The sequence below is a fragment of the Magallana gigas genome, chromosome 9 (assembly GCF_963853765.1).
Source record: "Magallana gigas chromosome 9, xbMagGiga1.1, whole genome shotgun sequence".
NCBI classification, from domain to species: Eukaryota; Metazoa; Mollusca; class Bivalvia; order Ostreida; family Ostreidae; genus Magallana; species Magallana gigas.
In genome coordinates, this window is record NC_088861.1 from 17,677,691 (window position 1) to 17,704,343 (window position 26,653).

A 26,653-nucleotide genomic window follows, 5' to 3' on the forward strand; every position below is an offset into this window, starting at 1 on the left:
TGTAGGATATCTCTCTATCTCCATGAGCAATCGCTGGTAATTGCTATCCAAATCAAAATACCGAAGAACTGATTGGAGTTGATTTTATCGATGGTTATTTATTTTAAAATCAATGATATGTTATTTTGCATGACAAGTACAGGTAGTTTCTAATGTGTATTCGAATTACGCACATTTTTATAACATGAACTTTTGGACTTTTTTGACACAAGAATGTTGATAAAACCCCATATGAATCATGTTATGTAATATTTAAAGATAGAATAAAAATCAATCAAACTATGTATCAGTGATAGAAATATTTCTGGAAAATTTATGGATCCAAGCAATATTGAACTCTCGTCTCGAGCTCGTTCAACCAAACGCTCGGCTATCGCCGTTAATCTCCGACAAGCAAGAGAGACTCTGCTTGTCAGAGATTAACGGAGATAGCCGAGCGTCGAGTTGAACGAGACTATATTGAACTCTGGCGTAAGAATACATACAACTACAAAAAAATATCTTAATTGTTCGTACCATTAAAAATCTGACTATTTTCAAGGATTTATAAATATGTTTCTTTGAAAAACAATGCTTTAGCATATATTATTTCAGATTTATCAATTATTCTCAAGAACTAATTCTTGTCAGCGGCGATGATTTGACCTTTGGTCCAAACACTGTTTCACTTTCGGTTTGTCAGAGTAACTGCATAGGAGGGTTGATTAAAATCAACTCCTAAAAATGAAATTTCTCCATCTTTTATATCTTCTATTGTAAATACTGATTTAAAATGATTAGTATAGGTTATATCTCTTGTCCAATAACGACGCTGCCACCAATATTATGTAACGTTTCTGGGTTCAGGTATTTGGCTGCTCTGCCTGAGCAATTTAAGAAATATGTAAATAAACTATTAAGTTCCCAAACAGATATTTTAATCAATAATATTTACAATATTCCAATCTGTTACGGAGCGCACGTGTTTGCTATCAACCGTGACAACTATCACAAGCTAATACAATATCAAATCAAGTCTCGAAAGCCTTATTCAGGCACATAAGACTTATATTTATACCAAGGGTTTGTCCTCACCTATTGCGAAGTGAACGTCTTCAACTTCAGACTGCAATTAACTAACAATCTCCGTTGTAGCCGCTTAATTACATACTATCAAAACCCACATGATGAACGAGGATCCAAAGGGGGTGATAAACCGGAAGCGATAATTACTCAACTACCGTAAACAGAATGGGATAAATGATCTCGATTCCGACATTTGTTTCAATACGATCAGTTTATGGGATATGTATGATCATTGCACGCCATGTGTCGTAATATTTAGCTATTTGATTCATTTATTAATCAGTGTTGTATCGTCGTCGCCTTTTTAAGCGCAAAGCGCATGCGCTTATTAGGGATGCACCAAATCTCATGATCTTTTTATAAGCGCCATCTAGTGATCATGCTGAGCGACGCTCGAATTCTTAAAATAGCAAGATAATGTTATCCTAAGTTTCTATCAAGTAAAAATTCTCAAATTCGAGAAATGTATATATGCAGACTCCGGAACCCAGGGCCAGTCAGTTTAATAACTTCGAATTTCTTAAACGAGGACTGTCTAATTCATTCCCAGAATTCCAATGTAGAAAAGCGCAATCGAATTTTCATCCCAACTTAGTTGTAGGTTGGCTGACTAATCATTTAATATACATTACAAACTCCTCTCTTCAGATTGATTGAAATGGTATGGTCAGGATCTCATACATATGATGCATTTTCATGAACCTGTTTTTTATTTTACTTTCTGTATAGTAATGACTTTACAATATTAATAATGGTTTGAAAAAAGTAGCATTGAGGCTGGCTTAGCGCTTTTCAGTACTTTGAGTACTATGATTTTTTAACACGAGGATTGTCATTTCTGCCAGAAATTGGTACTTGTCTATGATTTATATTTAGCAACCCCATATTCACAGCCTTCTGAACATCATGAGTGAGTTTTCGACAAAAACAACAACTGTTAAAAACCTTTGTTTTAAGAGCTTTGTTGAAATTCGTTTGGAAAATTAGAGATCAATTTTTCATAAAACTTGTTGGTTTTAAAACATCAAGTTTCAGTGCTATATTGTACTTTAAAATGATACAGGAAGACTATGATACTGTGGTGTCTCGTAAATTTGATACGGCAGGTATCTTGATTTAAGTAACAGTTACATCACATTTTAAGTAAATTTTACGCGATTAATAAGGGGGAAGAGGAGGCAATGCGACCGAGCTACTTCTTAATCGCCTCAATCTTACTGAACATAATCTAACTTACTTAGAAAAAAAACTCACTTTATCATAAACTCCCGTGTATCTGTAAAAACCAGTAATTTGTGTTGTTTCTCTTCTATTATATATATTTCTCTGAGTTTGTGTTTATCTCATTTATCTGCAGCAGTCAGGTATATCACATGTAGCCATCTAATAACTTAAAAGTAAAAATTTATTGGACAGCTACATGTACATTTTGTAACTTATTGGACGGTGCAGGACAATAAGAGATTTTCTGGACTCGATTTAGTAAAAGATGATGTCACAAAAATGTTTTTTTAAATGATATTTTACCTTAGCTACAACATCATTACTTTCAAAGATATTTTTGATGCGAATATTTTTTCCTATAAGTATTCTCCATAGATTACCGTATTATGAAAAATATTTTAAAGGTTTCTTAACACATCTGAAAAATTAGCCAGTCATAGAGATCTAAAAACAAGAGTTTAACTTTTTTGCACTTATACATTGATGTTTGATCCAACAGTGTAGACTAGATGTTATTTCGTTGCACGAGTTACCTATCATTTTGTACATACACTGTATTTGGATTTCCCACTTTCGGTTTCTTAATTTTAAAATGGCTGATCATATACAGTGGGCTGCTTTGCTCTTTAGCACTTTTGTTTTGTTTGGTTGTGATTGCGTAAGTATAACCATTACAACGATTACTTATTGCACCTACTTTATATACGCTTAAAATCTTTTCTATCTCATGTGAACAACATGGATCTAAGTTTATTATTCTCTGTCAAAACATTTACGTTATCTAGTTTATAAAATTAATTATAATAGAGAAAATGATATGGAGGCGACACTATTATTCCATGTAGAACATGGATGCTACCGTGCACAAGAGGTACAAATTATTAGCAAAGAATTTAAATTACATGTATATGGGTGACCAATTCAAAATAATCGACTACCGCATATCAATCACAGGGGCATCGTATCCGCTCTACACTCTATGACATATATATATAAATAATATACAAGGGAAGAATCGAAAGTAGGACACGATTTGTAAACAATGTCAAAATGAACTTACTTGACCAAAGTCACGCAAATCCTCCCACACAATGTTGCAAATGTAGTCAAAAACACGTTAACATTGAAAAATTCCTAATAAACTCAGTAAAAAGCGTTTTTATCCCATTAAAACCGCTGACTCAATCTGTTCGCCCAAGAAAAGATAACTCTGTACTTTCGCCATCCGAAAACTCTCGGGACTCTCTATGTTCAGTAATTATATACTGTAAAATTCCGCAAAACATCAATAACAAAACAAAGAAATAAATTTTATACATCTGCAGATCTGAACTTGCATCAGGGGTAGGGGTGTATTTTGAATGATGGGCAATATTATTTTAAAATAGATAAGTAGAATTCAGTTTAAAATGTCAAAATATATGTATATTTTTTTTATATAATGTAGATCTGCTGTCACAATGTATATAGTTATTGTGTATGTATGTGTGGTCTTAAAGATAATAATAGGAAATTTGAGAACAATTAATTGATAGACCTGCTACTGCAATTACTCTATAATGACCACTAGAGCAAGAATATTTGATTTAGAAGAAAAAGACTCGTATAGTTTAAATTTAGTTAAACAATATATTTAGTAATTTTAGACTGAACAATGAATGATGATGAAAAAGTGTTGAAACAGTATTTAATTTTAAATATTTTTTATTCTCTAAAATATTAATGAAAAACTACGTTGGTGTTGACATATAATTTTTTAAAACTATTTTTTTATTCAATAATTAAAATACTATAATTCATTGTCTTTGCAACCCATTTCTTCAAAATTAATTGTCGTTGCCTAAGAATCTCAGCATTGTTTTAATTGTCAATATCAAATTACTAGTATATTTACATTTCTACAAAAGATTAAATGATAGGAAATATATTTGTTTTTAAACAGTTGCGTTTTAATTACACTAATTAAAGTACATGCCGAATATATCGGAACGAATGTTATTATGCTTACGGTAGTTACATAAGACGAACATTTCCCCACACATTTTACAGTTTACCGATATTTCTACTATCATTACTGAACATGCATGTATATAGAGAGAAAGTACAGAGTTATCTTTTCTTGGGCGAAGAGATTGAGTTTCTGCAGCAGACAGCGGTTTTAATGAGATAAAAACGCTTTTTACCGAGTTTATTCGGAATTTTTCAATGTGAACGTGTTTTTTGACAACATTTGCAACATTGTGTGGGAGGATTTGCGTGACTTTTGTCAAGTAAGTTGTTTTTTGACATTGTTTTACAAATCGTGTCCTACTATATATATATATATATATATATAATTGATTGCGCCCATGAGAAAAGGGTCCTTATGACGTTTTGTATAAAACAGAGAAATAACGTCATAAAGAAATGACGTTACATAGAAAAAAAAATCTCGTCTGAAAGTACAAATCAGCAGAGCGGTAATTTCGTTACTTAATTCGTTTATTAACATGTGTCTTAATGCTGAAACGTGTTTAATAGCAGTGCCCCATACTGCAGTATCTTTTATAATAAATAAAATGAAGATATTGATATTTTTTAAATATTTTACTCATTTATATAAGTCACGATCGAATGTAGATTCCGTGCTTTTTTGATACGAGCAAAAAAACATCTCTTGATCATCCGCATAAAAATTTGTACTGCATACTGCAGTATCGGAAAGAATAACACGATTAAAAAGTTTACATTCCGTAGATTAACTTGCGGTACTGAATCTGATTTTTGAATGTTTTGAATATAATATAATTTTAGAGTTACCGGTTAATGAGAAATCATTATAATCACGACCACGTTTTTTCTACCGATTATAACTTGTTGATCCGCCCGTCGGCATCTGTTTATTCGCGCGACCGACTTTAACTTCATGTAGGTCTACCATTTTCATCTAAACAGGCTCTGAATCTCTGAAAATACGGGTCCACAAAGAAGTTTAAGAATCTGGGTGAAACCCATAGCCTTTTCATTACAAGATAATATTTTAATCACTGTTTATACAGGCATTTCGGAAAACAAGAAAGATAATCCACTTCTGTAGAAAATACCATGAGGCTCCGCACGGGGAAACTGATATTAAATAAGATGTTCAATTTATTTCATATGTTCAATATTAATGAGTGTTCTTAAAATCTGAATTAAATAGACTAGTGAATGAATTATTATCAAAAATAGGTGTTTAGTCTATAGGTTGATACTACGTAAATTGTAGATCCAGCCGTTTATCAATTGATATAACTTGTTGTTTCAAATTGTAAGCTTTTTAGTAAGCCAATTTTGTTGATTTTTTAAAATAGATAATAATAGGTTTTCTTTTCAACTCCGTCTATTATTCAGACTTTCTAGAGATTTTATAGATTATATATACACTCCGAAAATTGTTATAACTGAATGTTATAAAAAAAAGAAAAAGGTTTACATGTAACTATAAAATGTGCTGCATACAGATTTAGGCGCAAAGGCGCAAGTGAGCTTTACAATAGTTATTTATTAGTTGTGAATATAGATTTATACAATATAACCAACACCTTATTTTTTGACCCCGCTCTTTTTCTCCTGTGGTCGGCCAGTTATATATTTAGGCACAATAGCGGTATTATTTAATAGGTGCTTATAAAGTGCGTATTATTCAGAATAAAAATTAAAATTTTTTTTTCAACTCTTCATTTGTATGAGTGCAACAAAATTGTAAAGAACAGATAGACATTGACCACGAACATTTAATCGGCAACTTTCTCTGAGTCATCAAAATGTGTTAAAAAAGCGTACATGTTTATTGTAGTATATAATAATAAAATATTTAAAAAAATTAAGGCCAAATTTACCCCTGAAGTTACGTTTACAGAACCTTTTTGTGCAGCGATTCAGTGATCTAATATTTCAAATACTTATGTTGGCTAGCGATGTACATGTACTGGTTTAGATTATTTAAAGCTACTGTATTGATTACAAGTCCGTGCAAAAAAAATAAACAAAAATTAATAATTGATTAGATTTTTTTTTCAAATTCAAATTAGTTGTCCAAAAGTTTTGGGAGCCTGATTTCTTTCAATATATATATATTTTTTTTTTGGAGGGGGAGAGGTATTGACCCATTTCTTCTGAAAATTTTCCTAAATGACAAACGGTATATGCATGTAAATTGTGCGTACAAGATCTATTGTAAATAGCTTTTAGAATATAACCTGCCCAGTTTGTTTTATAATACACGTAGATGCATTTCGGCAGATAAGATACTAGTAATTTTAGAGGACGCTTAAAATCATGAAAGAAGTTTTTAATTAAAAAAGGTTAGTGTGCTATTCATTTAAAAACTACGGGACATTTGAGCTACATGTATAAGCGCAAAATTATTCATGTGTCTATCCCATGTTAACAAATGAGCTAACTCATTGTATTAACGTGTGTTTAATCACATTAATCACATGTCGACAAATAACCAATATAACAAATGAGCCAACTCATTGTAGTAGCATGTGTACACTTTGAGTCATTACATTCTAATTAAATTTAGACGTAAACTATAGTTTTCATTAAACCTAAGACTATTTAACTTGTGCCCGATTCTTTGACAAAATCACATTATAATTTATTGCTTCAGGAACTTGATAATCTAAATAATGAACAATGTTGTCTTGACAAAAATAGTGGGTGCTTCAAAAACATAAAGAAAATGCTACGGTAGAAAATTACAAGCTTTAGTGCTTGTATTGAGATTTCAGTAAAAGAAATGTCGAGTGGAGAGGGTAAATAAATCAAGGTTCACGATTCGATACCTTTGTACAATATCATTTCCATATCACTCCTATTAAAATGGAACCAACTTTTTTTTTCAATTCCACTACGCTTTTATTTGTCATACATGCTGTAAACTGTTGTCAGTTAACTTTATGAAAATATCGGTGCTCGCGATTTCCATGATTTTATGTTCTTGCAATTTCACATAAAACAGAAACAATGCGGAATAAGTGCTCGCGTAAAATATGAAAATCTGTAATATCAGCAACATTACATATTGATTTACACATAAAAAGGAAACAGAATTAACTACGATGAAGAGTTTTAATTGTGGCAATAAACGTGAGATGAAATAAACATACGTTCGATCCTGGACAAATTTAATTAAACTCAAACAAGAGCATATCTCATTTCATACTTTGACTAGATAAATATTATTTTCTTTTTTAACTTTAATTTTAATTTTAACTCAAACACATTTACGAATTTATTGAAATGTACAGTCATGTATTTGTATCGCACATTATCATGCTTACTTTCAAGATGTAGTCCCCATTTAGTTTTGCAGATGCCTATGCTTATTGTCAAACTCTCGAAATCCATGCCAAGCTTGCGAAAATGATTTTTATCATTATATTGATATAAACTAATTTAGAATTCGGTGAACTCGGTGTATCTTTTATTGATGCACGTAGGAGCAAAATGACCGGCGCGAATTGTCTCTAAGACCGAAACGTCCCGCAATCTTACCAAGCTTGCTGCGTATTTTCATAAACCAATTACAGCAAATACACTACCGCTTTGCTTAAAATGCGACTCTTCGTTTAAACGACTTGATTGAATTCACGTGTGAATAGAGACACTTTTAGGTATAGTAATGTAGTAAGGAACAAGAGTAAATATAAAAGAAAGTTATTTAAATTATTACGGATAACAAAAATATTAAAGCAACATAGAATTTAGCAAGCCATGAAAAAATAAAAACGAACGAATCAAAATAAAAAAAATTATAACCATTGATATGAAAACGCTAAAGTGTCAATCATGTGTAAATGTACAAAAAAATAAAAGAGCAAAATAAAAAAGGGGAAAGATCTACTTTTGGCAACGTTTTTTTTTCATATAGCATGTGCTTAAGAGTCCAATGTGCATATACATTGTATTAACACCATGCAAATGAAAAATGCCATGTTCATTGTACTTAGTTATTGATAATGAATAACTTTAGAAAAATTATTTGAATTGTACGTGTAGTTTATATAAGTAGTTCGTAACAAGACTAAGATATGATTTTTTCAGAAAAAATGAATGTGCTTTAAAAAAACTTCACAGTTTTAGTGACAATTACATTTTCAATGTGCAAGAATTGTGTAAAAAATATGCATTGATATAAATGCATTATTATTACTTAAAGTTATTAACAAGGAATCAAAAAATAATTTAGTAATGATATCTTGAAAAGGAAATAAATGATTAACAAATAAAATTTTGGAGCTATATACCTAACATAAAAATGACGTTGATGAAATCATAACGTAACGTCGCAAAGTGAACAACGTCATAGGTAAAAAAAAAAACCGTAACTAAGCCAAATAAAGATATTTATAGTTACTGAATCTTCATGAAACTTCATAACTTTAATATTCTGACAAATATAGATATAAATCCATAAAAATATGAAATCGTGAAAAAAAATGCCATAAGCACCCTTTTCTCATGGGCGCAAACATATATATATATATATATATATATATAATTATATATATATATATATATATATATATATATATATATATATATATATATATATATAATCAAAAAAGAAAAAGAAAATGAACAGTTCCAAAGTTTCTTTTCACTAGCGCTTTCTGGATTTACATCCTTCTTCAGGTGAACGTACATAAGTTATGAAATTGTTTTCCTTAGAAACGTTTACTATGACGTCATGATGTAACGAGAGTCTTTTCAGGGAAGGAATAGATCCATGACGTCATAATACAATATAAAACGTTAAAGTTCGGGAAAACTGAATTAGACAAAATTTGATCATAACGACATCAATAAATTTACAAATACAAAGACTGGTTAGAATAAAGATGATTATATATACATATATTTAATGTTTGTTGAGTTTTGGGGAAAATAATTTAATAAAATAGTTCTCTTTCACAAGTCTCATGGCGGTTGAATCGGTTTTAAGTTTATAAAATGGGAATACTTCATAATCTCCCTTAGCACATCTGTCAAAATGTTCACTGCATGGGGTGTTTCTGGTACTGGGATCATTAATCTGCTGGCGATGGACGCGCATGCGGGCGGTAAGCTGTGTTCCGGTTTGGCCGATGTAATGTTCGCCACAGTGGTTACATGTAATACAGTAAAGCAGATTTTTGGATTTGCACGACATATTTTCATTAACATAAAAAGTCTTGCCACATTTAAAAGAAATCGAATCTCCAGTCTTTAGATAAGGACACGTGCCGCACCTTGAATCTCCGCATTTGGAAACAACATATTTTTCTGGTGTTGAATGAAATTTAGCTCTTGTTAATATTTTCTTCAGATTTGGTGGTTGTCTTTGGCTGTGGAGTAGGTCAGATTGTTTAATTAGTTGTTGAAGTTCTTGATCCCGCTCAATGATAGAAAAATTCTTTTTTGCTTCTTGAAATATATTAAAATGTTTGGGATTGTAGGTTGTAACAAAAGGAATTAAAAATGGATCTTTTTCCTTTTTTCTGGTTGTTCTGAGTATATTCTGTGGTATTTTTTGTCGTGCAAATCCAAAAATCTGCTTTACTGTATTACATGTAACCACTGTGGCGAACATTACATCGGCCAAACCGGAACACAGCTTACCGCCCGCATGCGCGTCCATCGCCAGCAGATTAATGATCCCAGTACCAGAAACACCCCATGCAGTGAACATTTTGACAGATGTGCTAAGGGAGATTATGAAGTATTCCCATTTTATAAACTTAAAACCGATTCAACCGCCATGAGACTTGTGAAAGAGAACTATTTTATTAAATTATTTTCCCCAAAACTCAACAAACATTAAATATATGTATATATAATCATCTTTATTCTAACCAGTCTTTGTATTTGTAAATTTATTGATGTCGTTATGATCAAATTTTGTCTAATTCAGTTTTCCCGAACTTTAACGTTTTATATTGTATTATGACGTCATGGATCTATTCCTTCCCTGAAAAGACTCTCGTTACATCATGACGTCATAGTAAACGTTTCTAAGGAAAACAATTTCATAACTTATGTACGTTCACCTGAAGAAGGATGTAAATCCAGAAAGCGCTAGTGAAAAGAAACTTTGGAACTGTTCATTTTCTTTTTCTTTTTTGATTATTTATACTGTGTGATATCACCTTTCACTCATTTTGGATTATATATATATATATATATATATATATATATATATATATATATATATATATATATATATATACATATATATATATATGTGTGTGTCATAGAGTGTAGAGCGGATACGATGCCCCAGTGATCAATGTATTTAAATCCCGATTGCATTTACAAACCATATCTACCTCGTCGGAGTTTTTTTTTAATAGATTCATCGCTACGTATTAGTTTATTAAGGCAGTAGGCGTACGAGTTTTAAAATTTTATGTTTTAGAGCCACGCAAAGCCTGTAATCGACTGTCATTCAATCTAATTAAAGTTGAATATCATTCATAAATAGACACAGTCACAAAGGTACTTACAACTTTCGATTTCGTTACTCCCGATATCACACCTGAAATTCGAGGCCGACGTGTAGATTTTCTTTCATGATTAAGCTTTTGCGCATTTATGTCTTGTTTTTTTGTGCATTTCTTTTTTTTGTAATCCTGGCTTCGAAAAAGTGCGTAGATATTGATGATATCGCGACCAGGTAACACAACGATATAAGATATGCGTCTACACATGTGATACCTTTACATGTAAAGCCTTACGAGGAAAGCGTGCGAGAACCGTGTAAAATGTTTCATCAGGTTAATGAGAATTCATAAGGAACATTTAATGTTAAAAAACAGTAAACACTATAGTAATCTTTTAATCAAACTTGTATTCTTTTTCAACAAACAAAAGAATTAGATAGTTTCGAAACGGAGATTGTCTATTAAGAATGTCTACAGTATAACGTTCCCGTATCTGTACAATATTTAAATACGCAATCCGTCAACATGTTTTAAAAGGTTAACAAATTATGACTTCCATAGGCAATCATCTATAAGTGACACTGTGATGTTGTAAAACGGCCTTAACGTATGCAGGTTTTAACACCATGATTGTGTACAATGTTCACAAAACCTCGGACATCGGCTTATTGACTGAACCTGTGTATCAAATTTTTAAGTATTTGATTTCATTGGATGGTCACGCGTCTCTGTTATGTCAACCAATTATTGATTGTAAAGCTGTAAAGTACAATTTTGAATGATGGGAAATTCAGCAACAATAAAATAATAGAGAGAAAATATCCTGCTCATATTCTATGAAATGCGAGAGAAGAAAAAAATGATGATTTAACATGTAATTTTTTACTCTTATTAACCCTCTTAACGGAAAATTTAAAGATGTTTAATCACATTGATTACAAATAGTTTGTCCATGCCATTAAGCTGGGAAAAATATACAGATGTTGGGTCTGAAATCTAAATCATTTATTTTGTTCTTTCCAAAACAGTGTTTTGAATTTAAAAAAAAAATCATAATACAGTGATACACTGCGGAAACTTCAAACTGTATTGAAAATATATTTTACGCGGTAAGCATGATCAAAGAAAAAAAATATAATAATTTGATTTCATAGCATGCTGAAAATTTTGAATTTTATTCTCGGTGGGTGTAAATACAAACTTAACAACGTATTTAAACCACTAGTAAATTCAAAATTTACATGACATCTCCGTATTCTACCGATATCATAACGGAAAATCCCGAGGCTTCAGTCTCAACTGTACATCCGATACCTTAAACAATACCTCAAGGCCGTAGTGCACCCCTTTTGCTGTATAGGCAACAGGTTCAAGACTATAATTAACATTTCGTAGAAGAAATTAGGGAGAATAGTTCCAGAGAAAAACAATAGAATAACCTAGAAGACAAACATAAACTAAAAAATTTAAGAATGATTAAAAAAAAAGACGCTTTCTTATGGGATGCGGATTTAATGGTAGCATTATATAACATTGAACAAAAAATCTTTTTTTCTGCAATTCTAGCTATGAAATACCATTGAATGCATTTTACTTTAAATGTTTACTGAATAAATAATGAAATATCCATAAAAAGATAATAAAAATACTAAATCAACCATAATGTAATATGTTGATCAGAATGTTACTCAAAAGGAACAACTGATTCTCCTTATACCCGTATGTGAAGATAACCACGGTAACTACAACTACTTGAACGTCTGAGATCAGCCCGCGTGCAAGTCTGTGCATCCAAAACTAATTTCTCTGTGTTCGTCCAAGTAAGAATTAATGTCAATAACCACTTTATGCACAGTCATATCTTTCCTATTTTTGATGTTCGATCCCGTCGGACTCTTTTGATTTTTTTTAAAATTGTCTTAATGGTTGAACGCTGGTTGCTGTTGCCACTCAAAGGTCACTCCAACGTAAAGTTTTGAGCAAACCTTACAGCTGATGAAAAAAATGCCATTGTCTGTGCGACAAGATGTGTTACTTTATATTTGGTAGACCCTATGCGACCCATAATGTAACTAGCTTTGTCTGTTAGTGCTGTCCTTGCACACTCTTTTGTTAGTATAAAGAAGGAAAGATTCTGGGACGGGGTACTATTCTTTTTTTTTTCTTTGTATTGCAAATCCTTGTCTTTTGTGCTTATCTCATAAATGCTAATTAATAAATTTAACACAGTGTTTGCTTTCCAGTACCAAACACACAGATGGAATTTCAATATAAAAAGTGAACTCTTCTAACTTTATTGGTCCTGGGGTCTGGTCCTCTTAACTCTGACATTAAACATAGCTTTATTTAAAAAATTGATTGTCGTTTCAAATGTAAGAAATTTGCATCATTTGCCTCCTCATTTGCCTCCATTGCGCTACGGCTATCTTCAATCGGCGTGACGTCTTAAACGACAGTAAAAGTAATGGATATCGAAAAAAAAGTCTGTTTCAATTTTATTAAATGTTTAAAGCAGTAACAAAGTCAAACTATGTAAAATTAATATTAAAATGTTATACAAGTAACTTCATCCTAATTTACCCTTATTTAGAAATATCGCTTCACCAGCTTTACCCTAGTTCGGCAAGCGTTATCTCTCTAAATACGAGCAATTTAAGACAGACGTACGAACTAACACCGCCCAACATATATTGCGCAATAGATTTTAGAATCAACAAAGGAAAAGGTGAAAACCTGTGCGAAAAAATCTGAAAAGTGCCTCCCTTTCGCCATCTTGGACTAGGGTAAAGTGCGTTACCCTAGTCCGTTTAGGTTTTTATTTGCGCATTTGCCTCACAGAAAAACGTTCTACAGTGATCAAGGATTTTTCTGAAATATATGTACCTGTACTTCATTTTGTTTTGTTTCGTCTTTTATTGTATATTCCTTCAGGGGCGTAGCTTGAAATAATATGCTAGTGAGGCAAATTTATTGCGACAGGGGTTCTGGGGGCCGCCTGAGGCCCTGGTGGGAGGTTCAGGGGGGAGAAGCCCCTCCCCCCCCCTACGAAAAATGAATTTGGGAGTTTTAGAATGTGAAATAACCCATTGTCCGGAACGAAGTTTTGTTATTTTACATTTCAGACAAGTATCTATTCACAGTATCGTCGTATACAATTTTTTGAATGATAAGAAATTGAAAAATTGCATGAGAACATGGTTGTCGTGTACTCAAATTTTGAATTCTTTATAATTCAAAAATGTATATACGACAGTATTTAATAAAATAAAACTTCTAACATATTTTAGATTAATGAACATTTCTATTTTTATCGTTGTTTTACTTCAAAATTTTAATGGGCCGATTCGTCGTTTTTTGGAGTTTGCAAATTTTGTGAGAATATTGTCAACTAAGACCATTTGCTGCCTGTGAACAAAAAGTAAGGGAAGGCCAACCAGACGGTTCTCGGTTATTGTTGACCTTCCCCAATGTTACAAGTGTCTCATTGCGGAGAAAAATCTCTCGCAAGGGACTGAACCAACTGGCATGGTGAGTAAAATGCGGAATGACAGGCAAATAGGGATAAAAATCAGAGTCTGCCAACATAATAGCATTGCTATAGAATAAAATGTCTACTATGTGGGAGGGAAAATCCCATTGATGGTCAAAACAATTCTAGTGAGGCAGTTGCCTCATTGCCACAATGGAAGCTACGCCCTTGTCCTTACAAGTTCAGTGGCTATCAGTAATTTTGTTCAAAACGCGTTTGTACAAAAATTTCTCAATGTATTAAGTTCGGGTGAATGAATTACTTGAACGCGGCCTTATATAGGAGGTTTGAAGCGATAAGCATAACAATTTATAGAAATCGTCAAAAAATATGGCGGTAGTCGGGGATAAAAGAGAAATAGTGCGTATCTACGAATTCATGTCAGCTTTAAAAAGTCTGCGGTTTATATATAGGGGTTGTAGGGATAGCGACGATGAGAAAAAAATGGCGGAAATGTCTTTTATACTAGTACTGTTTACCTTTAAATTAGACTTGGAAAACCAGCTCCAATACGATCTAGCAACATCCAGTACGGTGTCAACTTTCAATAACGAATAAACATAGAATTTTAGCCAATCAGATTCAGACTTTAATTTGCAAGTCTTAAAATATGTTGATAGTTAACATTTTTATGCTCGGTCGTCTATTATTATTTTCCTCAAACCCTTCCAATCTGCTATTTTCTTGAATCATGCTCACAACTGTAACACAGACTTAAAATCTATACATACAATGCTATGACTATATTTACTGCACGTGGAACCTCGGAGATTTAGGTTTTATCGGTGACACGAATGTCCGAAATACCACCGAAAATTTCGAAAGCACTGATTTTATACTTAATGAACTCATTCATGAACTATAACAATATCCCGATCTTCTTGTTCGTTTATAAATGGAGTAACATAAACGTCCGTCAGCAAATTATGAAAACAAATTTATGTAAGCCAATAAGAGAAATAAAACGTCTTTTCCAAAAGTTAATTTGGTACATGTCCAGATTGTATGGAGGATCGTATCTAGTGCCTTTCTCTAAAAAGTGCCGTCGAGTATCCTTTAACATACATTACACTAATTCACATACAAAACAAACAAAAAATATTCAAGTAAATATTCCTATTATTATAAATAATAAATTGTGCTATTAAGTTCGATAATAAATTGTAATGAGTTCTTAGAAATACACAAAATGATTTATAATATAATATTGATTTCTACAGTCTTTAATTTAACGTCATAGTCTTATCAAAAGAAAATAAAGTTAAGATAAATTTTAGCAACGTTCAATTCTTGTTCCTGTATCGCCCCTCCGCTCCCCCTTAATACATTGTAGATAAACATCCTGGTTTTATTTACACTGTTCTTTATTCGATTAACAGGTTGTTTACTACTTCGGAAAAGTCTCGGAAAAGTCTTACACTTTCACATCCCGATCAAATTAAAGGTCAATGTACTTAATATTAAGTACATCGTAAAAGGTCAATATATTTAATCATAAATATATTGTAAAAACGCTTAATATAAGACTAAAGTAATTGTCTCAAACCCTATAGGTTTACATTAACTCACAATTGCACACATTGTCACATTATGTTTTTGTTGATAATCGTAAGGGTTACGTTTACCCAGGGGCGAAAAAAAATCCACTAATAGGAACGAAAAACTACGTATTGTTCATTGTAGCCCCACTATTGTGTTGCTATTTTTCACTGTCAAAAAACTAGGTCAATGACTTACTTTTTCTGCTACTGACCTCTAAATGTTTTTTGAAAAAATTGTCCAAATTGTCCACCATTTTCAAGGTTTTCTTTATTTTTTAATTATTAAAAATTATAAAACAGTTTGTAGGTTACGAAATGATAAAATACGAAAAGCTTTACTAATCTTATATTTGAATGAATCGTTTTAAGCTCATATTTTAAGTTTAATTTAGTCCGAATTTCCTTTATCAATTTTCAAAATTGTACCTTTTTTTAATCGAGTTTTACAAAATTGACTAATAGGAGCTCCAAACCATTGATTGCATAAAACTGTTTTTATTGTCTGAATTATTTTGTCATTAACATGATATAAGGTCAATGATCAAAATTTCGAGATATTTTATCTCGAATCGATCTTATATATTTTAAAGATTTTTCCAATCGCGTGCCAGCCATGGATATAAATTTAAAGACGAGTAAATACAACCATAAAATATGTAAAATGATATGAAATCCCCCCCCCCAACTTTTGCAATTACACTGCAAGAGAAAGTTTTTAAGAGAAAATAAGAAAATGAAAAATTTAGTCCGAATTTCCTCTGTTTCAGTTTTAATCTACCTTTGTTGGAGAATATCTTCCTCAAATAAACAAATCATGGATATCAATATCGATATTTGTTAATAACGTTGTTATTTTGTGTGTTTAAAACAACTTCAGACTTCAGATATTGAACTTTGTAAATTTTTTTAAATCTCAAACCCTGAGTAAACGTAATCCTTAACTCACAATTTTAATCCTACCTGTACGTGTTTCAAATAAATCTTAATTTGTTGAATATTCACTGTATTAATTAACACACCAGAAATATAATCGTAAAAACTCTTATTTATTCGTGGTAATATCATGTATCAATCGTACAATTTTGTACTCATTCGTAAGAGTATCGTATAAAGATCGCCCCCCCCCCCCCATCTTACCTGCTCATAAGAGTATGTCAAAGCTTTCGTAACTTCATCGCCAAAATTCGTACATGAATCGCCGCAACTCGTCCTGTCATCATACAAACATACGAGGGTCAATCAAAAAATACGAAGACTTTTGTCATAGCTATGTAACTTAACGTCATATCATTACTAATTTTAGTAGACATAATTATGCAATAGTTTCAAAAAGTTAATTCATTCCTTCATTTCTAAGAATTAATTAGAATCAAATCCTGCAAAAATGAGGTCACGGGGCACGGTCAAAATTTGTGATATGTCAATAATAAACCATATAATGTTGAAAGTAATATCTCTATAAATTGGGCCTAAACCAAATAATATTGAAACCTCAAATAAAGTTTTGTGTTGGTTTTCTATGTTCCTAATAATGACGGGATATATTGTTTATATTTTTAGAAACTATTAAACGGCTACAAGTTTCCAGTGTATACAACAGAGTCCTGTCCAAGAAATCAGACAGAGTGGAGCGAGAGATCATCTGCCATTAACTGTACCGAGAGCAATGGCTACCTGTGTCTTCCAAGCGAAGACCTCGCAGAACTCTTAGAGTTTTGTTACTTTGACCCTTTAATACTGATTGAGAAAGGTAGACATTTCTTAAAATATGGAACTATTAAAAATGTACATTTTTGATATTGAACCAACTTGTTTGTCAATCGATATGTTTATTAAAGAAAATCTAATGTTGATACAATACTAATTAATATGAAGATTACTAGTGAAAGGTAGTTCTAAACAATAATCAATACATATACAGAGCCAATGTGTGTAAAAATTCAAATCAATTTTAAAGAGTAAGCCTGGAACCAATTATTTTAATTCTCTATGCGTGAAACCGATAGTAAATATATTTCCAGGTTTGTGTATGTATTTAAGAAAACGCGATTCCATCGCTGATGCATATAGCTGTCGTAATTTTGTTGAAGGATGTCCAAATTCTACGTACCGAATTTATGAGGTCTACAAATGTAAGTACTAACCGAAAACGTTTTGTTTTGTCAACGAAAATAGTAAATTTTATTTATTTAAAGTTCCTCAACACACCAAAATTTTATTTGATGGATGATAAAGAAACTTTCTTAATATAAGATTTCAGAAAACAGAGACCAATATCAGCTTTTAATTAGTGTGGATTGGAAAAAATTGTTTTAAGGGCAAACAAGATATTTTAGACCTAAGACCTTCGTCTCAATTTATGTGTAATATAACTATACATACATGCCAAAAACTGTCTAGTCAAGTTTTTAATTTTTTTTAAGTTAAGAAAAATATATCTGAAAATCAAAATCGTTATTCTTTTAATCTTTGGATAAAATCTAAAGAATAAATCTAAAGAATAACAATAGTTACATACAGTACTTATCAAACTATGAAATTTTACAAAGGAATTGAAACGAAAATGCAAATTCTAGAAAAGATGCAACTGATCAAATTTGAGCCGATCCCGATTGAAATTTTAATTAATCCCGGTCAGATTTATTTTAAAACTGAAATAATTGATATGCATTATAAGATCATTAATGGACAAACCATTTTACAGCTGAACAACCTGAAATTTTTGCAAAATTGTGATACACTCCAACTCTATATGATTTTGTTTGGGATAAGTTTAATTACAATCGTTATCGGTTTGAATGTTTCAAATTTTTACTTTAATTTTACGATTTCGTTTCAATTTCTTGTTAAAATATGATTTTATTGCAGTTGTTTAATGCGAGTGACTGTTTATTAGTAGTTTTTATCCATAGGTTTAAAAATATCTACTTCTTGATTTCATAATATTTTTCGTCAAAATTAAAAAGTTTATTTGGCCGTCTTTGTATTTATAGAAAAATGTATTGCGCATTTATTGATACCAAATTTTTAGCTTTAAAATTAAATTTTAAAAAGCTAAAACGATGTTTCCGGTTTCTATTAAAAATTCAACCAAATTAATGTAAAATAATATGATGCCGATATCGGTGTCATTTTGGTATAAACATTTTTCAAAAATGGTTCTTTATAAATCCATCAAATAATGCATTGGTGTGTCGAGCCACCTTAAATGTTGTTTTATGGTGTTACGATATTTGGACAATTTGTTCTTTCTCCAGAACTATAAAAAACTACTACTAAATACGGGTATTCAAGATTAATTATTAATTTCAGGATACTTTGGACTCTTTACCGTGAGTCAAACCACTAGGGGGTAGCATGTCAAGGTGTCAATTCTCTTTCGGTTAATAAATATAAATAAATATCAATAATCAAGTTTGTAAAGGAGAATTTAAACGATGTAAAGGATTACGTTTACCAAGGAAGCAAAAATACTTCTTATAGGAACGAAAAACTATCCATGGTATTGTAGTGCTACATGTATATAATTAATAGATGTAGGTCAATTGTCTTCTTTTTATGCAATTAAGTAGCCTCTGAATGTGTATCGATCTTCGTACAACCTAATTTGAAATAATCGCAAATAATAAAAAAAAGTATAAACAATACCCGCCTCCGTAACCACAAAGTTTCTTATTGGTTGATTCAGCTAACCGCTGATTGGCTGCTGGTGCAGACTAACTTATGCACGGACAAAACAATAATTTATCAAAGAAATACTTCCGGTCACGTGAGCATGTAGGTGGTTGTAGAAAATTAGGGCAGAGAAGTTTCCCCCATTAGAATCCCAATGGGAGCGTAGACCAAGCGAATCTCTCAGTACAAATGCTTGCGGTAACCATTTCTTTCCGAAGGATTATACACGTGACAAAAATGGCAGAATTCTGTTGAAAAACAGTGCGGGATTACGTCAAGTACCGTTAAATATACACCAGGGGCCCGTTTCACAAAACAATCTTATGACTAAGATCTGTCTAAGACCAAACTTTGTCATAAGTTTTTCATCATTGCTGTTTCACAAAACTGTTATATCTTATGATTATCATAATCGATTCGTCTTAATCTTTAGACAACCACATACAAGTCATAAGTCCAAACTTAACATGGCGGCGGTCTTTGTTTTGATTCAAAAAAGAAGATAATTAAGAAGAGAACGGGTGTTTAGAGATAGAAATACTCCCTTGGACTATATGGACGACGTAGATATAATAGACAGGTTTCGACTACCGCGTTTTCTGATACTAGATTTATGTGGGGAGCTCAGGGTCCATTTGGAAAATCCCACCAGTAAGTCCCATGCCATACCCCCATCCATGCATGTAATAGTGACACTCAGATTTTATGCCAGTGGGAACTTACAGACTGTTAACGGGGATGTCCATGGAATAAGCAAAGCTAGTGTGTCAAGAATTGTAAATACTGTAACATCAGCACTTGTTACTTTAAGCCCAAATTATGTAAGATTTCCACGATATGACAGAAGCATAAATGACACCATACTAGGCTTTTCCCATATATCCAATTTTCCTTATGTCATTAGACGGAACTCACATTCCAATAAAGCTCCAAAAGATGACGAACATCTCTTTGTCAACCAAAAAAAAATCACTCTAAAAACGTTATGGCAGTTTGTGATGCTGGTTTGAAATTCACCAACTTTGTTGCTAGGTGGCGTGGTTCATCACACGATCATTTTGTGTGGACAAATTCTACGCTTTGTGATTTATTTCAGAGTGGTGGAATAAATAGAGGGTGCTTACTTGGAGACAGTGCATACCCCTTCAAAAATGTTGTTGTCTTAAACCCAAGTAACCCCCATTAAGAAGCGTATAATGAGGCCCATGCCAGAACAAGAAATCCAATTAAAAGAAATTTCAGAGTCCTAAAGATGGATTTTCGTTGCATCGACCATTCCGGGGGAACACTTCTCTTTCATCCGTCAAGAGCACGCGGAATCATTACAGCTTGTGCGGTTTTACACCACAACTGTATTGATAACCACGTACCAGCACCACGCCAACAGAACCCCCGGGGAAATCGAGTAATTCCGCCAGACAATTATTTGTATCAAGGCCAAAATAACGATTGGATGGAGGTTAGACGAAGACTGATCCATACTCGATTTTAGGGCCTTATTTCGGAAAAAGAATTTGATTAATTTCAGTGAAGTTTTACCTAAACTATGAAGCCATTATTTCGTACGAATCCTTATTCCGCTTTAAAATTGAACATGAAACAAATAAGTGTGTTCACTTATTGAGCTAATTGTGTAGAAATGTGTATTCATGTATATTTATATACCGTGTATCCGGTAATTGTCACGATGATCTAATTTTCGCTTTTTTCGCGACCTTTTTTAAGACGCAAAATATTTAATACGCATTAATTATATTCGGTATCATTTTCTATAAGACACTATGAAATCGCAAAAATGACTGACGGAAATTAAAAATGTAACATATTTTACCCATTTTCGCAAATTTTATGACTCGCAAAAAAATCCAAGATGTACGGTATTCTTATTAATGAATGCTTAATGAACAAGATGTAAAATTAATTAAACACATATTTTCAATTTATCACTCATTTTCAGTCAAAGGCATATTAAGGGAAGCATTATTTATTATTCCGAGTTGACACAGAGGAAGCGAGTGCTGCTCACGCTGTATCTAAAGCTGTTGCTCAGCAACCGCAAGACGCCGGTCCTCAATCTTGAAACGCTTCTCCTCGGTGTCAAGTCTTCTTTCCAGTATCTCAAGTCTTCTTTTCTCAATACTCAGCCTCTCCTCTTCTGCTGTCACAAGTCTCGTGATGAAGTCGTCCCTTTGCTGCAATACTCTACTAACGTTTCTTTCTGTGCCCTCTCTGCTTAAACACGAGTTCTCAACGGAAGGCTGGCATAATGTAATGAAATAGATAAATTTTTCTATATAAGGTGCAAAACAATATGAATATTCATTTAATTTGTTTAAGTATTTAGAATATAATATTAGTCATGTAGTAGATATTCCATTTAAAAGATGTGTGCTTAGTGCACATGCAATGTTATTTATTGAGGCATGTGTCATGTTGCTTGGAGATGCTAATGATGCATCAGTGGTCGTAGAAGAGTCTAGGACATCAGTGCCACCTTCAACTCCGGATATGGAAGTTTCTCCGATAGTTCCCCCTATTTTCTTGTCTATGGGTCGTTGTGTAGCTTCTGATGGCAAGCACCCCCTCCCGTCTTTCTCTGCTCTCTCCTATTCAAGGCTAGCTTTTTCATACTTTCACTGCTCAAGCAAATGCACTTCTTTTTAGTCCCCTACCGGTTTCACCGGAGGGGACTATAGCTTTCCTCTGCGTCCGTCCGTCAGTCCGTCCGTCTGTCTGTCCGTCCGTCAGTCCGTCTGTCTGTCCCACTTTAGTTTTCCACACTTTTTTTCTTTATGCATTTGAGGAATAATATGAAACTTGCTAAACAGCTTCAAAATGTCAAACTACAGATCAAGTTTACACTTTTGTAGCGTCTGATTGACATATTTTCGAGAAAATTCATTTTTTATATTCCAATGTTCGGGTTCGTTATCGGGTTCGGTGTGTAACTGAATAAACGAGGTCAGTATGTAGTCATTAATAATATCGTGCGTTACTTGTACCATTCCTTTTCCTGTACCATTCCTTTTATCATTTCTAACAAACAAATGAATTCTATAAAATAGTGTCAAGCATTGTGTTGTCGGCAGGGTTTTTTTTGTATTATTATTACAATCGGGTTCGTTGTTGGGTTGGGCTGTTTAACTGTTTGGTTTGATTCGGGGTACAGAAGACGGTAAGAAATGATATTGTGCATAACAGTGCATTGTTTTCACAAATTTTTACCAGCGAATACAGAATAGACTTGGCGAAATTACAGGAGATGAAATAAAGAGTATTATTTTACCTATTTCCTATTTAATTTCTATATCAACTATATAGTTTTAATTTCCTCTGTTCTTTTATCTCTGATTAAAGCATGACATCTCGTTTACAATAGCTCTGAAAAAGTTGTGTGCTTGGAAGCTTTCATAGAATAATACAAACCGGTAGGGGACGTGTATTGCTTATGCAATACTCTCAGAATGCTTGTTCATTTTTGTCTTCCGTCCTGACGTACTCTGTTGTTTTTACTGCATTCACTTTCAATGCCACTTCTTTCCATGCATCTCGCTTTAAAGCATCATAGACAATGGCATTTTGTTTTGAAAAAAAAAAGTCTCTTTTACTTTCAACTTCATCTGTTAAAATAGATATTTCTGCAGCCGAAAATTGGACACCATTTTGCCATCCTCGAGCTCACTGAATTTCTTTTTTCTTACCGCACGGACTTTCGATTTCCTACCCGCTTACTGGTCACAACTGAGTGCATTCAAACACCATGCTTTGTTTTTTATCTAGTATAGACTCAAATGCAAGAGTGGATCACATTACGTGTAATGATATGATTTCAATATATTTTATATCTCTTATCCTCTGTTAAAATTTGATATTTTTCTAAATGTAAAAATTTATATTGAAAAATAACAATACACATTATTTAATTCACGAAATAGAAAATTAAGCGTCTTTTTACGATTTCGTCTGCTTGAGATCAACGATCAACATTCACGGCGAAGCTGGCTGTTCATGAGACTTCCAATTCCAGGAATGATAATAACGAACATATACATGTAGGCGTATACACTTTCACGGTAACACTGCTGTTCAAATTTGGTAACGATGAGTTTTAAATTAAAACACTTGCATGATCGGTCATCAGAATAAACATCGTAAAACAAAGCTATGGGTAGTGCACCAAGTGAACTCTTTCGGCGCATTCCAAGCGGCAGATATACCATTAAGTACATTACTGGTTATCTAGTTACCACAACGTTTACTAAAGTTGCTTATACATACTATTCTCTCTTGACATATCAACTATACTCTGTCCCGAGTTTTTGCTTCTACCACTTTTTGCTTGATATTTCAATAATAGTAAATACCTTTGTGCTCAAACTACGTTCATCCACTAATATGAAAAATGTCCAGATTTTCTGTTTTGAAACGCCCCCTCTATCGCTTCAGGTTTCAATACACATCCAAAAATTGAAAGTCTACGGAGATTTCCATGGCATCAGCCGTTAATAAGCCCGGATGATAATGTTAAAAAATTGCGCGATGTTTTCCGAGTGTATTCCGAATGGAGAAAAGATGTAAACATTTCCCATTACAAATCTCCGTAAGAAAATTAATATTGTTTTCATGAGTGAAAAGGGATAATTGTTCAATGAAGATATCTTGGATATAATCCCTTTCATCGATTTCAATTGTATTTCTTTCACAGGTATGTGTATTTTTATTAAAAATCATCAAAAAGTAATGGAAGCAATTACTTGGGACAGACTATAGTTTTGTCCACGATCGCCTCTCCTTGTGTGGTTATGTCCAGTTGCATATTCCAGTGATATCACATGAAAACCAGTTTTAACAAATCTTTCTGCACAGTGAATAATATCACAATCTATCGCGAATATCACAAGCTATCGCGTGTATTTTCCTTTCATTTTCAATTCAGCCGGTTCAGATTTTAACTCACTATTTGTGTTTAATCCATTAAATTTAGATCAATAGCTCTGCATCAGCTGAAGGCTAATCCATTTTGAATATTGTTGCTGTTGTTGTTAATCATACGCGCCGCTTCATTTACATTATTTACATTTTTGATCAATGTCACTTCCCATTTTATTATTTGAAAATGTTTTATTAAATGATAAGAAATGAAGATGAGAATTTTTCTATTGATCGATTGATTGATGAAGTTTTCCGGTCAATTCTTTCTTTGATACGTCGATCAATAGAAAAATTCTTATCTTCATTTCCTAAACACCGTTTTTGTCATTTCCAATGCACAGGTATGTTGCCCGTATTTATAACCTCTGAACATGCTGAAGATAAGATAGTTGCGAGTCATAAATCTCTACAGTGTTAATTCATGCAGTGAAAATGTCTTTCAAATGAGAGTACTATAATGTTTTTGCCAATTAGGAAAATTTACACAATCGTTAACTTAGAAGACAGCGAATTCCACTATTTTGTGGAAATTCTGGCAATTACCGATCAAATAAAAAATCTGTTAGGGTCAGAGTGTAAAATGTAGGGTCAGTCGGGCGAGAGGAATCAGGATTATATATAAAAATTGTTTGCCTTACCTTTGCTGTCATCCCGATTTCGATGTTCGTTTGATACTGGTAAATCAAAATGATCATTGATTCATTCCATCTTCTTCTAATGGGAAAAGCCTACCAATTATTTTTCCATAGAACTCCATACAAACGTTATGGCCTCTCAGTACTTAACTATAATAGTTTCAGTCAAATCTTTGGTATCCTATGAAACTTTAATTCAAGACCTTTCAGGAAATGACGGTGGCGTTTATAGGTCAAATTTGCAGTTGTTTACAACTTACAACGATCGGCAGTAAATGCCACTCTACATAAATAATCAACCCCAACCCTACAATTTTCCTAGTGTTGCTATATTCTTTAAAATATTACCCCATTCCATCATTTATTTTAAAAACTAATATTTTTACTACAAAATGAGAATTTTCACATACCTGAATTCAGCCAATCGCGTAACGCCTACCCATTCATTACTTATTACAACGTTCTATAACTTTTTCTCTGATGTAAACATCCGAGGGTTTGGTACTCTCATTCCTATAATTAGAGTTCACACATTTCTTCCTTTAAGTCTAGAGAGTTCTCATCAAGGAGGGGTAATCATTAAGTGAAATGCGAGGAATATGTGTATAGTGTTTCGGGTTTTACAGAAAACTAGTAAATTGTTTAACTTCTTTTATTCACTATATCGGTAGCACACATTTTTGTCTAAAATACGGCATAAAGAATAAATGTCAATCCTGTTGCGCCTCAGAAAAAATAGCGTCTGAAAAGTCTATTTTGCTCATTTTTATATATTTTAATGAAATATTTTCTATGAATAAGGAGAGAACTTTGTGTTTTTTAAAGATAAATAAAATAAACTGATTGTTTTCCTTAATCATATCACTCTAAAGATTGTTTAGATATTGTATACTCATAGATATTCGTGAAAAAGTTGAAAATACAACATTTACTGAATTTCACGGTAACACGGTGTGTTGCCATAGAAACACACGTGCAGGTTTTGTAAATTTTCACTTTTTTATAATTTATTGTCACTGAACACAAAAGTGTGAAAGTTTCGTTCTAATTCGTGATTATTTCACTTTCCACTTTTTAAAAGAAAATTCTCAATGGTTACTGACAGCCTCTCTTAAGATTTACAACACTTAAGACAGTTATGTAAAACGTAAGTGATAGATCATATGATTGTCATAAGTCAGATCTTATAACAATCTTAATATCTGACTCATGACAAATCTTATAATACTTTAATTTTGTAAAACCCAGCCCAGGACTCAGCGGAGAGGTAAGCAGTGCTCTACAGTTGCTGACAATGATTCAAGAAAGCCTACAAGATATACAGCACAGACTTACCGGTCTAGAACTCCGCTCAGAATTACAAAGCGTGATAGAATGTCTGATTTATGGGGAACGGACGGCCTTGAACAAAAGATTGAATATACTGCTCAACAAGCAGTGTAGAATATTGAAGCTATTCATAAAGAAAACAAAAATGTCCGTCGTGAGGTTGATTTATTAAAAGCAATGGTCATTAAGCTTGATAGAAAAGTTAGCGAGCAAAATAGAGAAAATTATTGTCCTAAAAAGCCGCTCCATGAGGGACAATATATTAATTCACAG

The 26,653-nt window shown here is 32.6% G+C and overlaps 1 protein-coding gene across 1 annotated transcript in view; it reads left to right on the top strand.

Annotated features, from left to right (window-relative positions):
* Window positions 1-2,865: 2,865 nt before the first annotated feature.
* LOC136271483 (uncharacterized) overlaps window positions 2,866-26,653 on the top strand; it is a 65,176-nt gene continuing 41,388 nt past the window's right edge. The window contains exons 1-3 of the mRNA XM_066071586.1: window positions 2,866-2,947; window positions 17,370-17,559; window positions 17,831-17,941. Coding sequence (XP_065927658.1) covers window positions 2,882-2,947; window positions 17,370-17,559; window positions 17,831-17,941 — 367 coding nt within the window. The 5' untranslated portion in view covers window positions 2,866-2,881. The remainder of the gene's footprint in view (window positions 2,948-17,369; window positions 17,560-17,830; window positions 17,942-26,653) is intronic.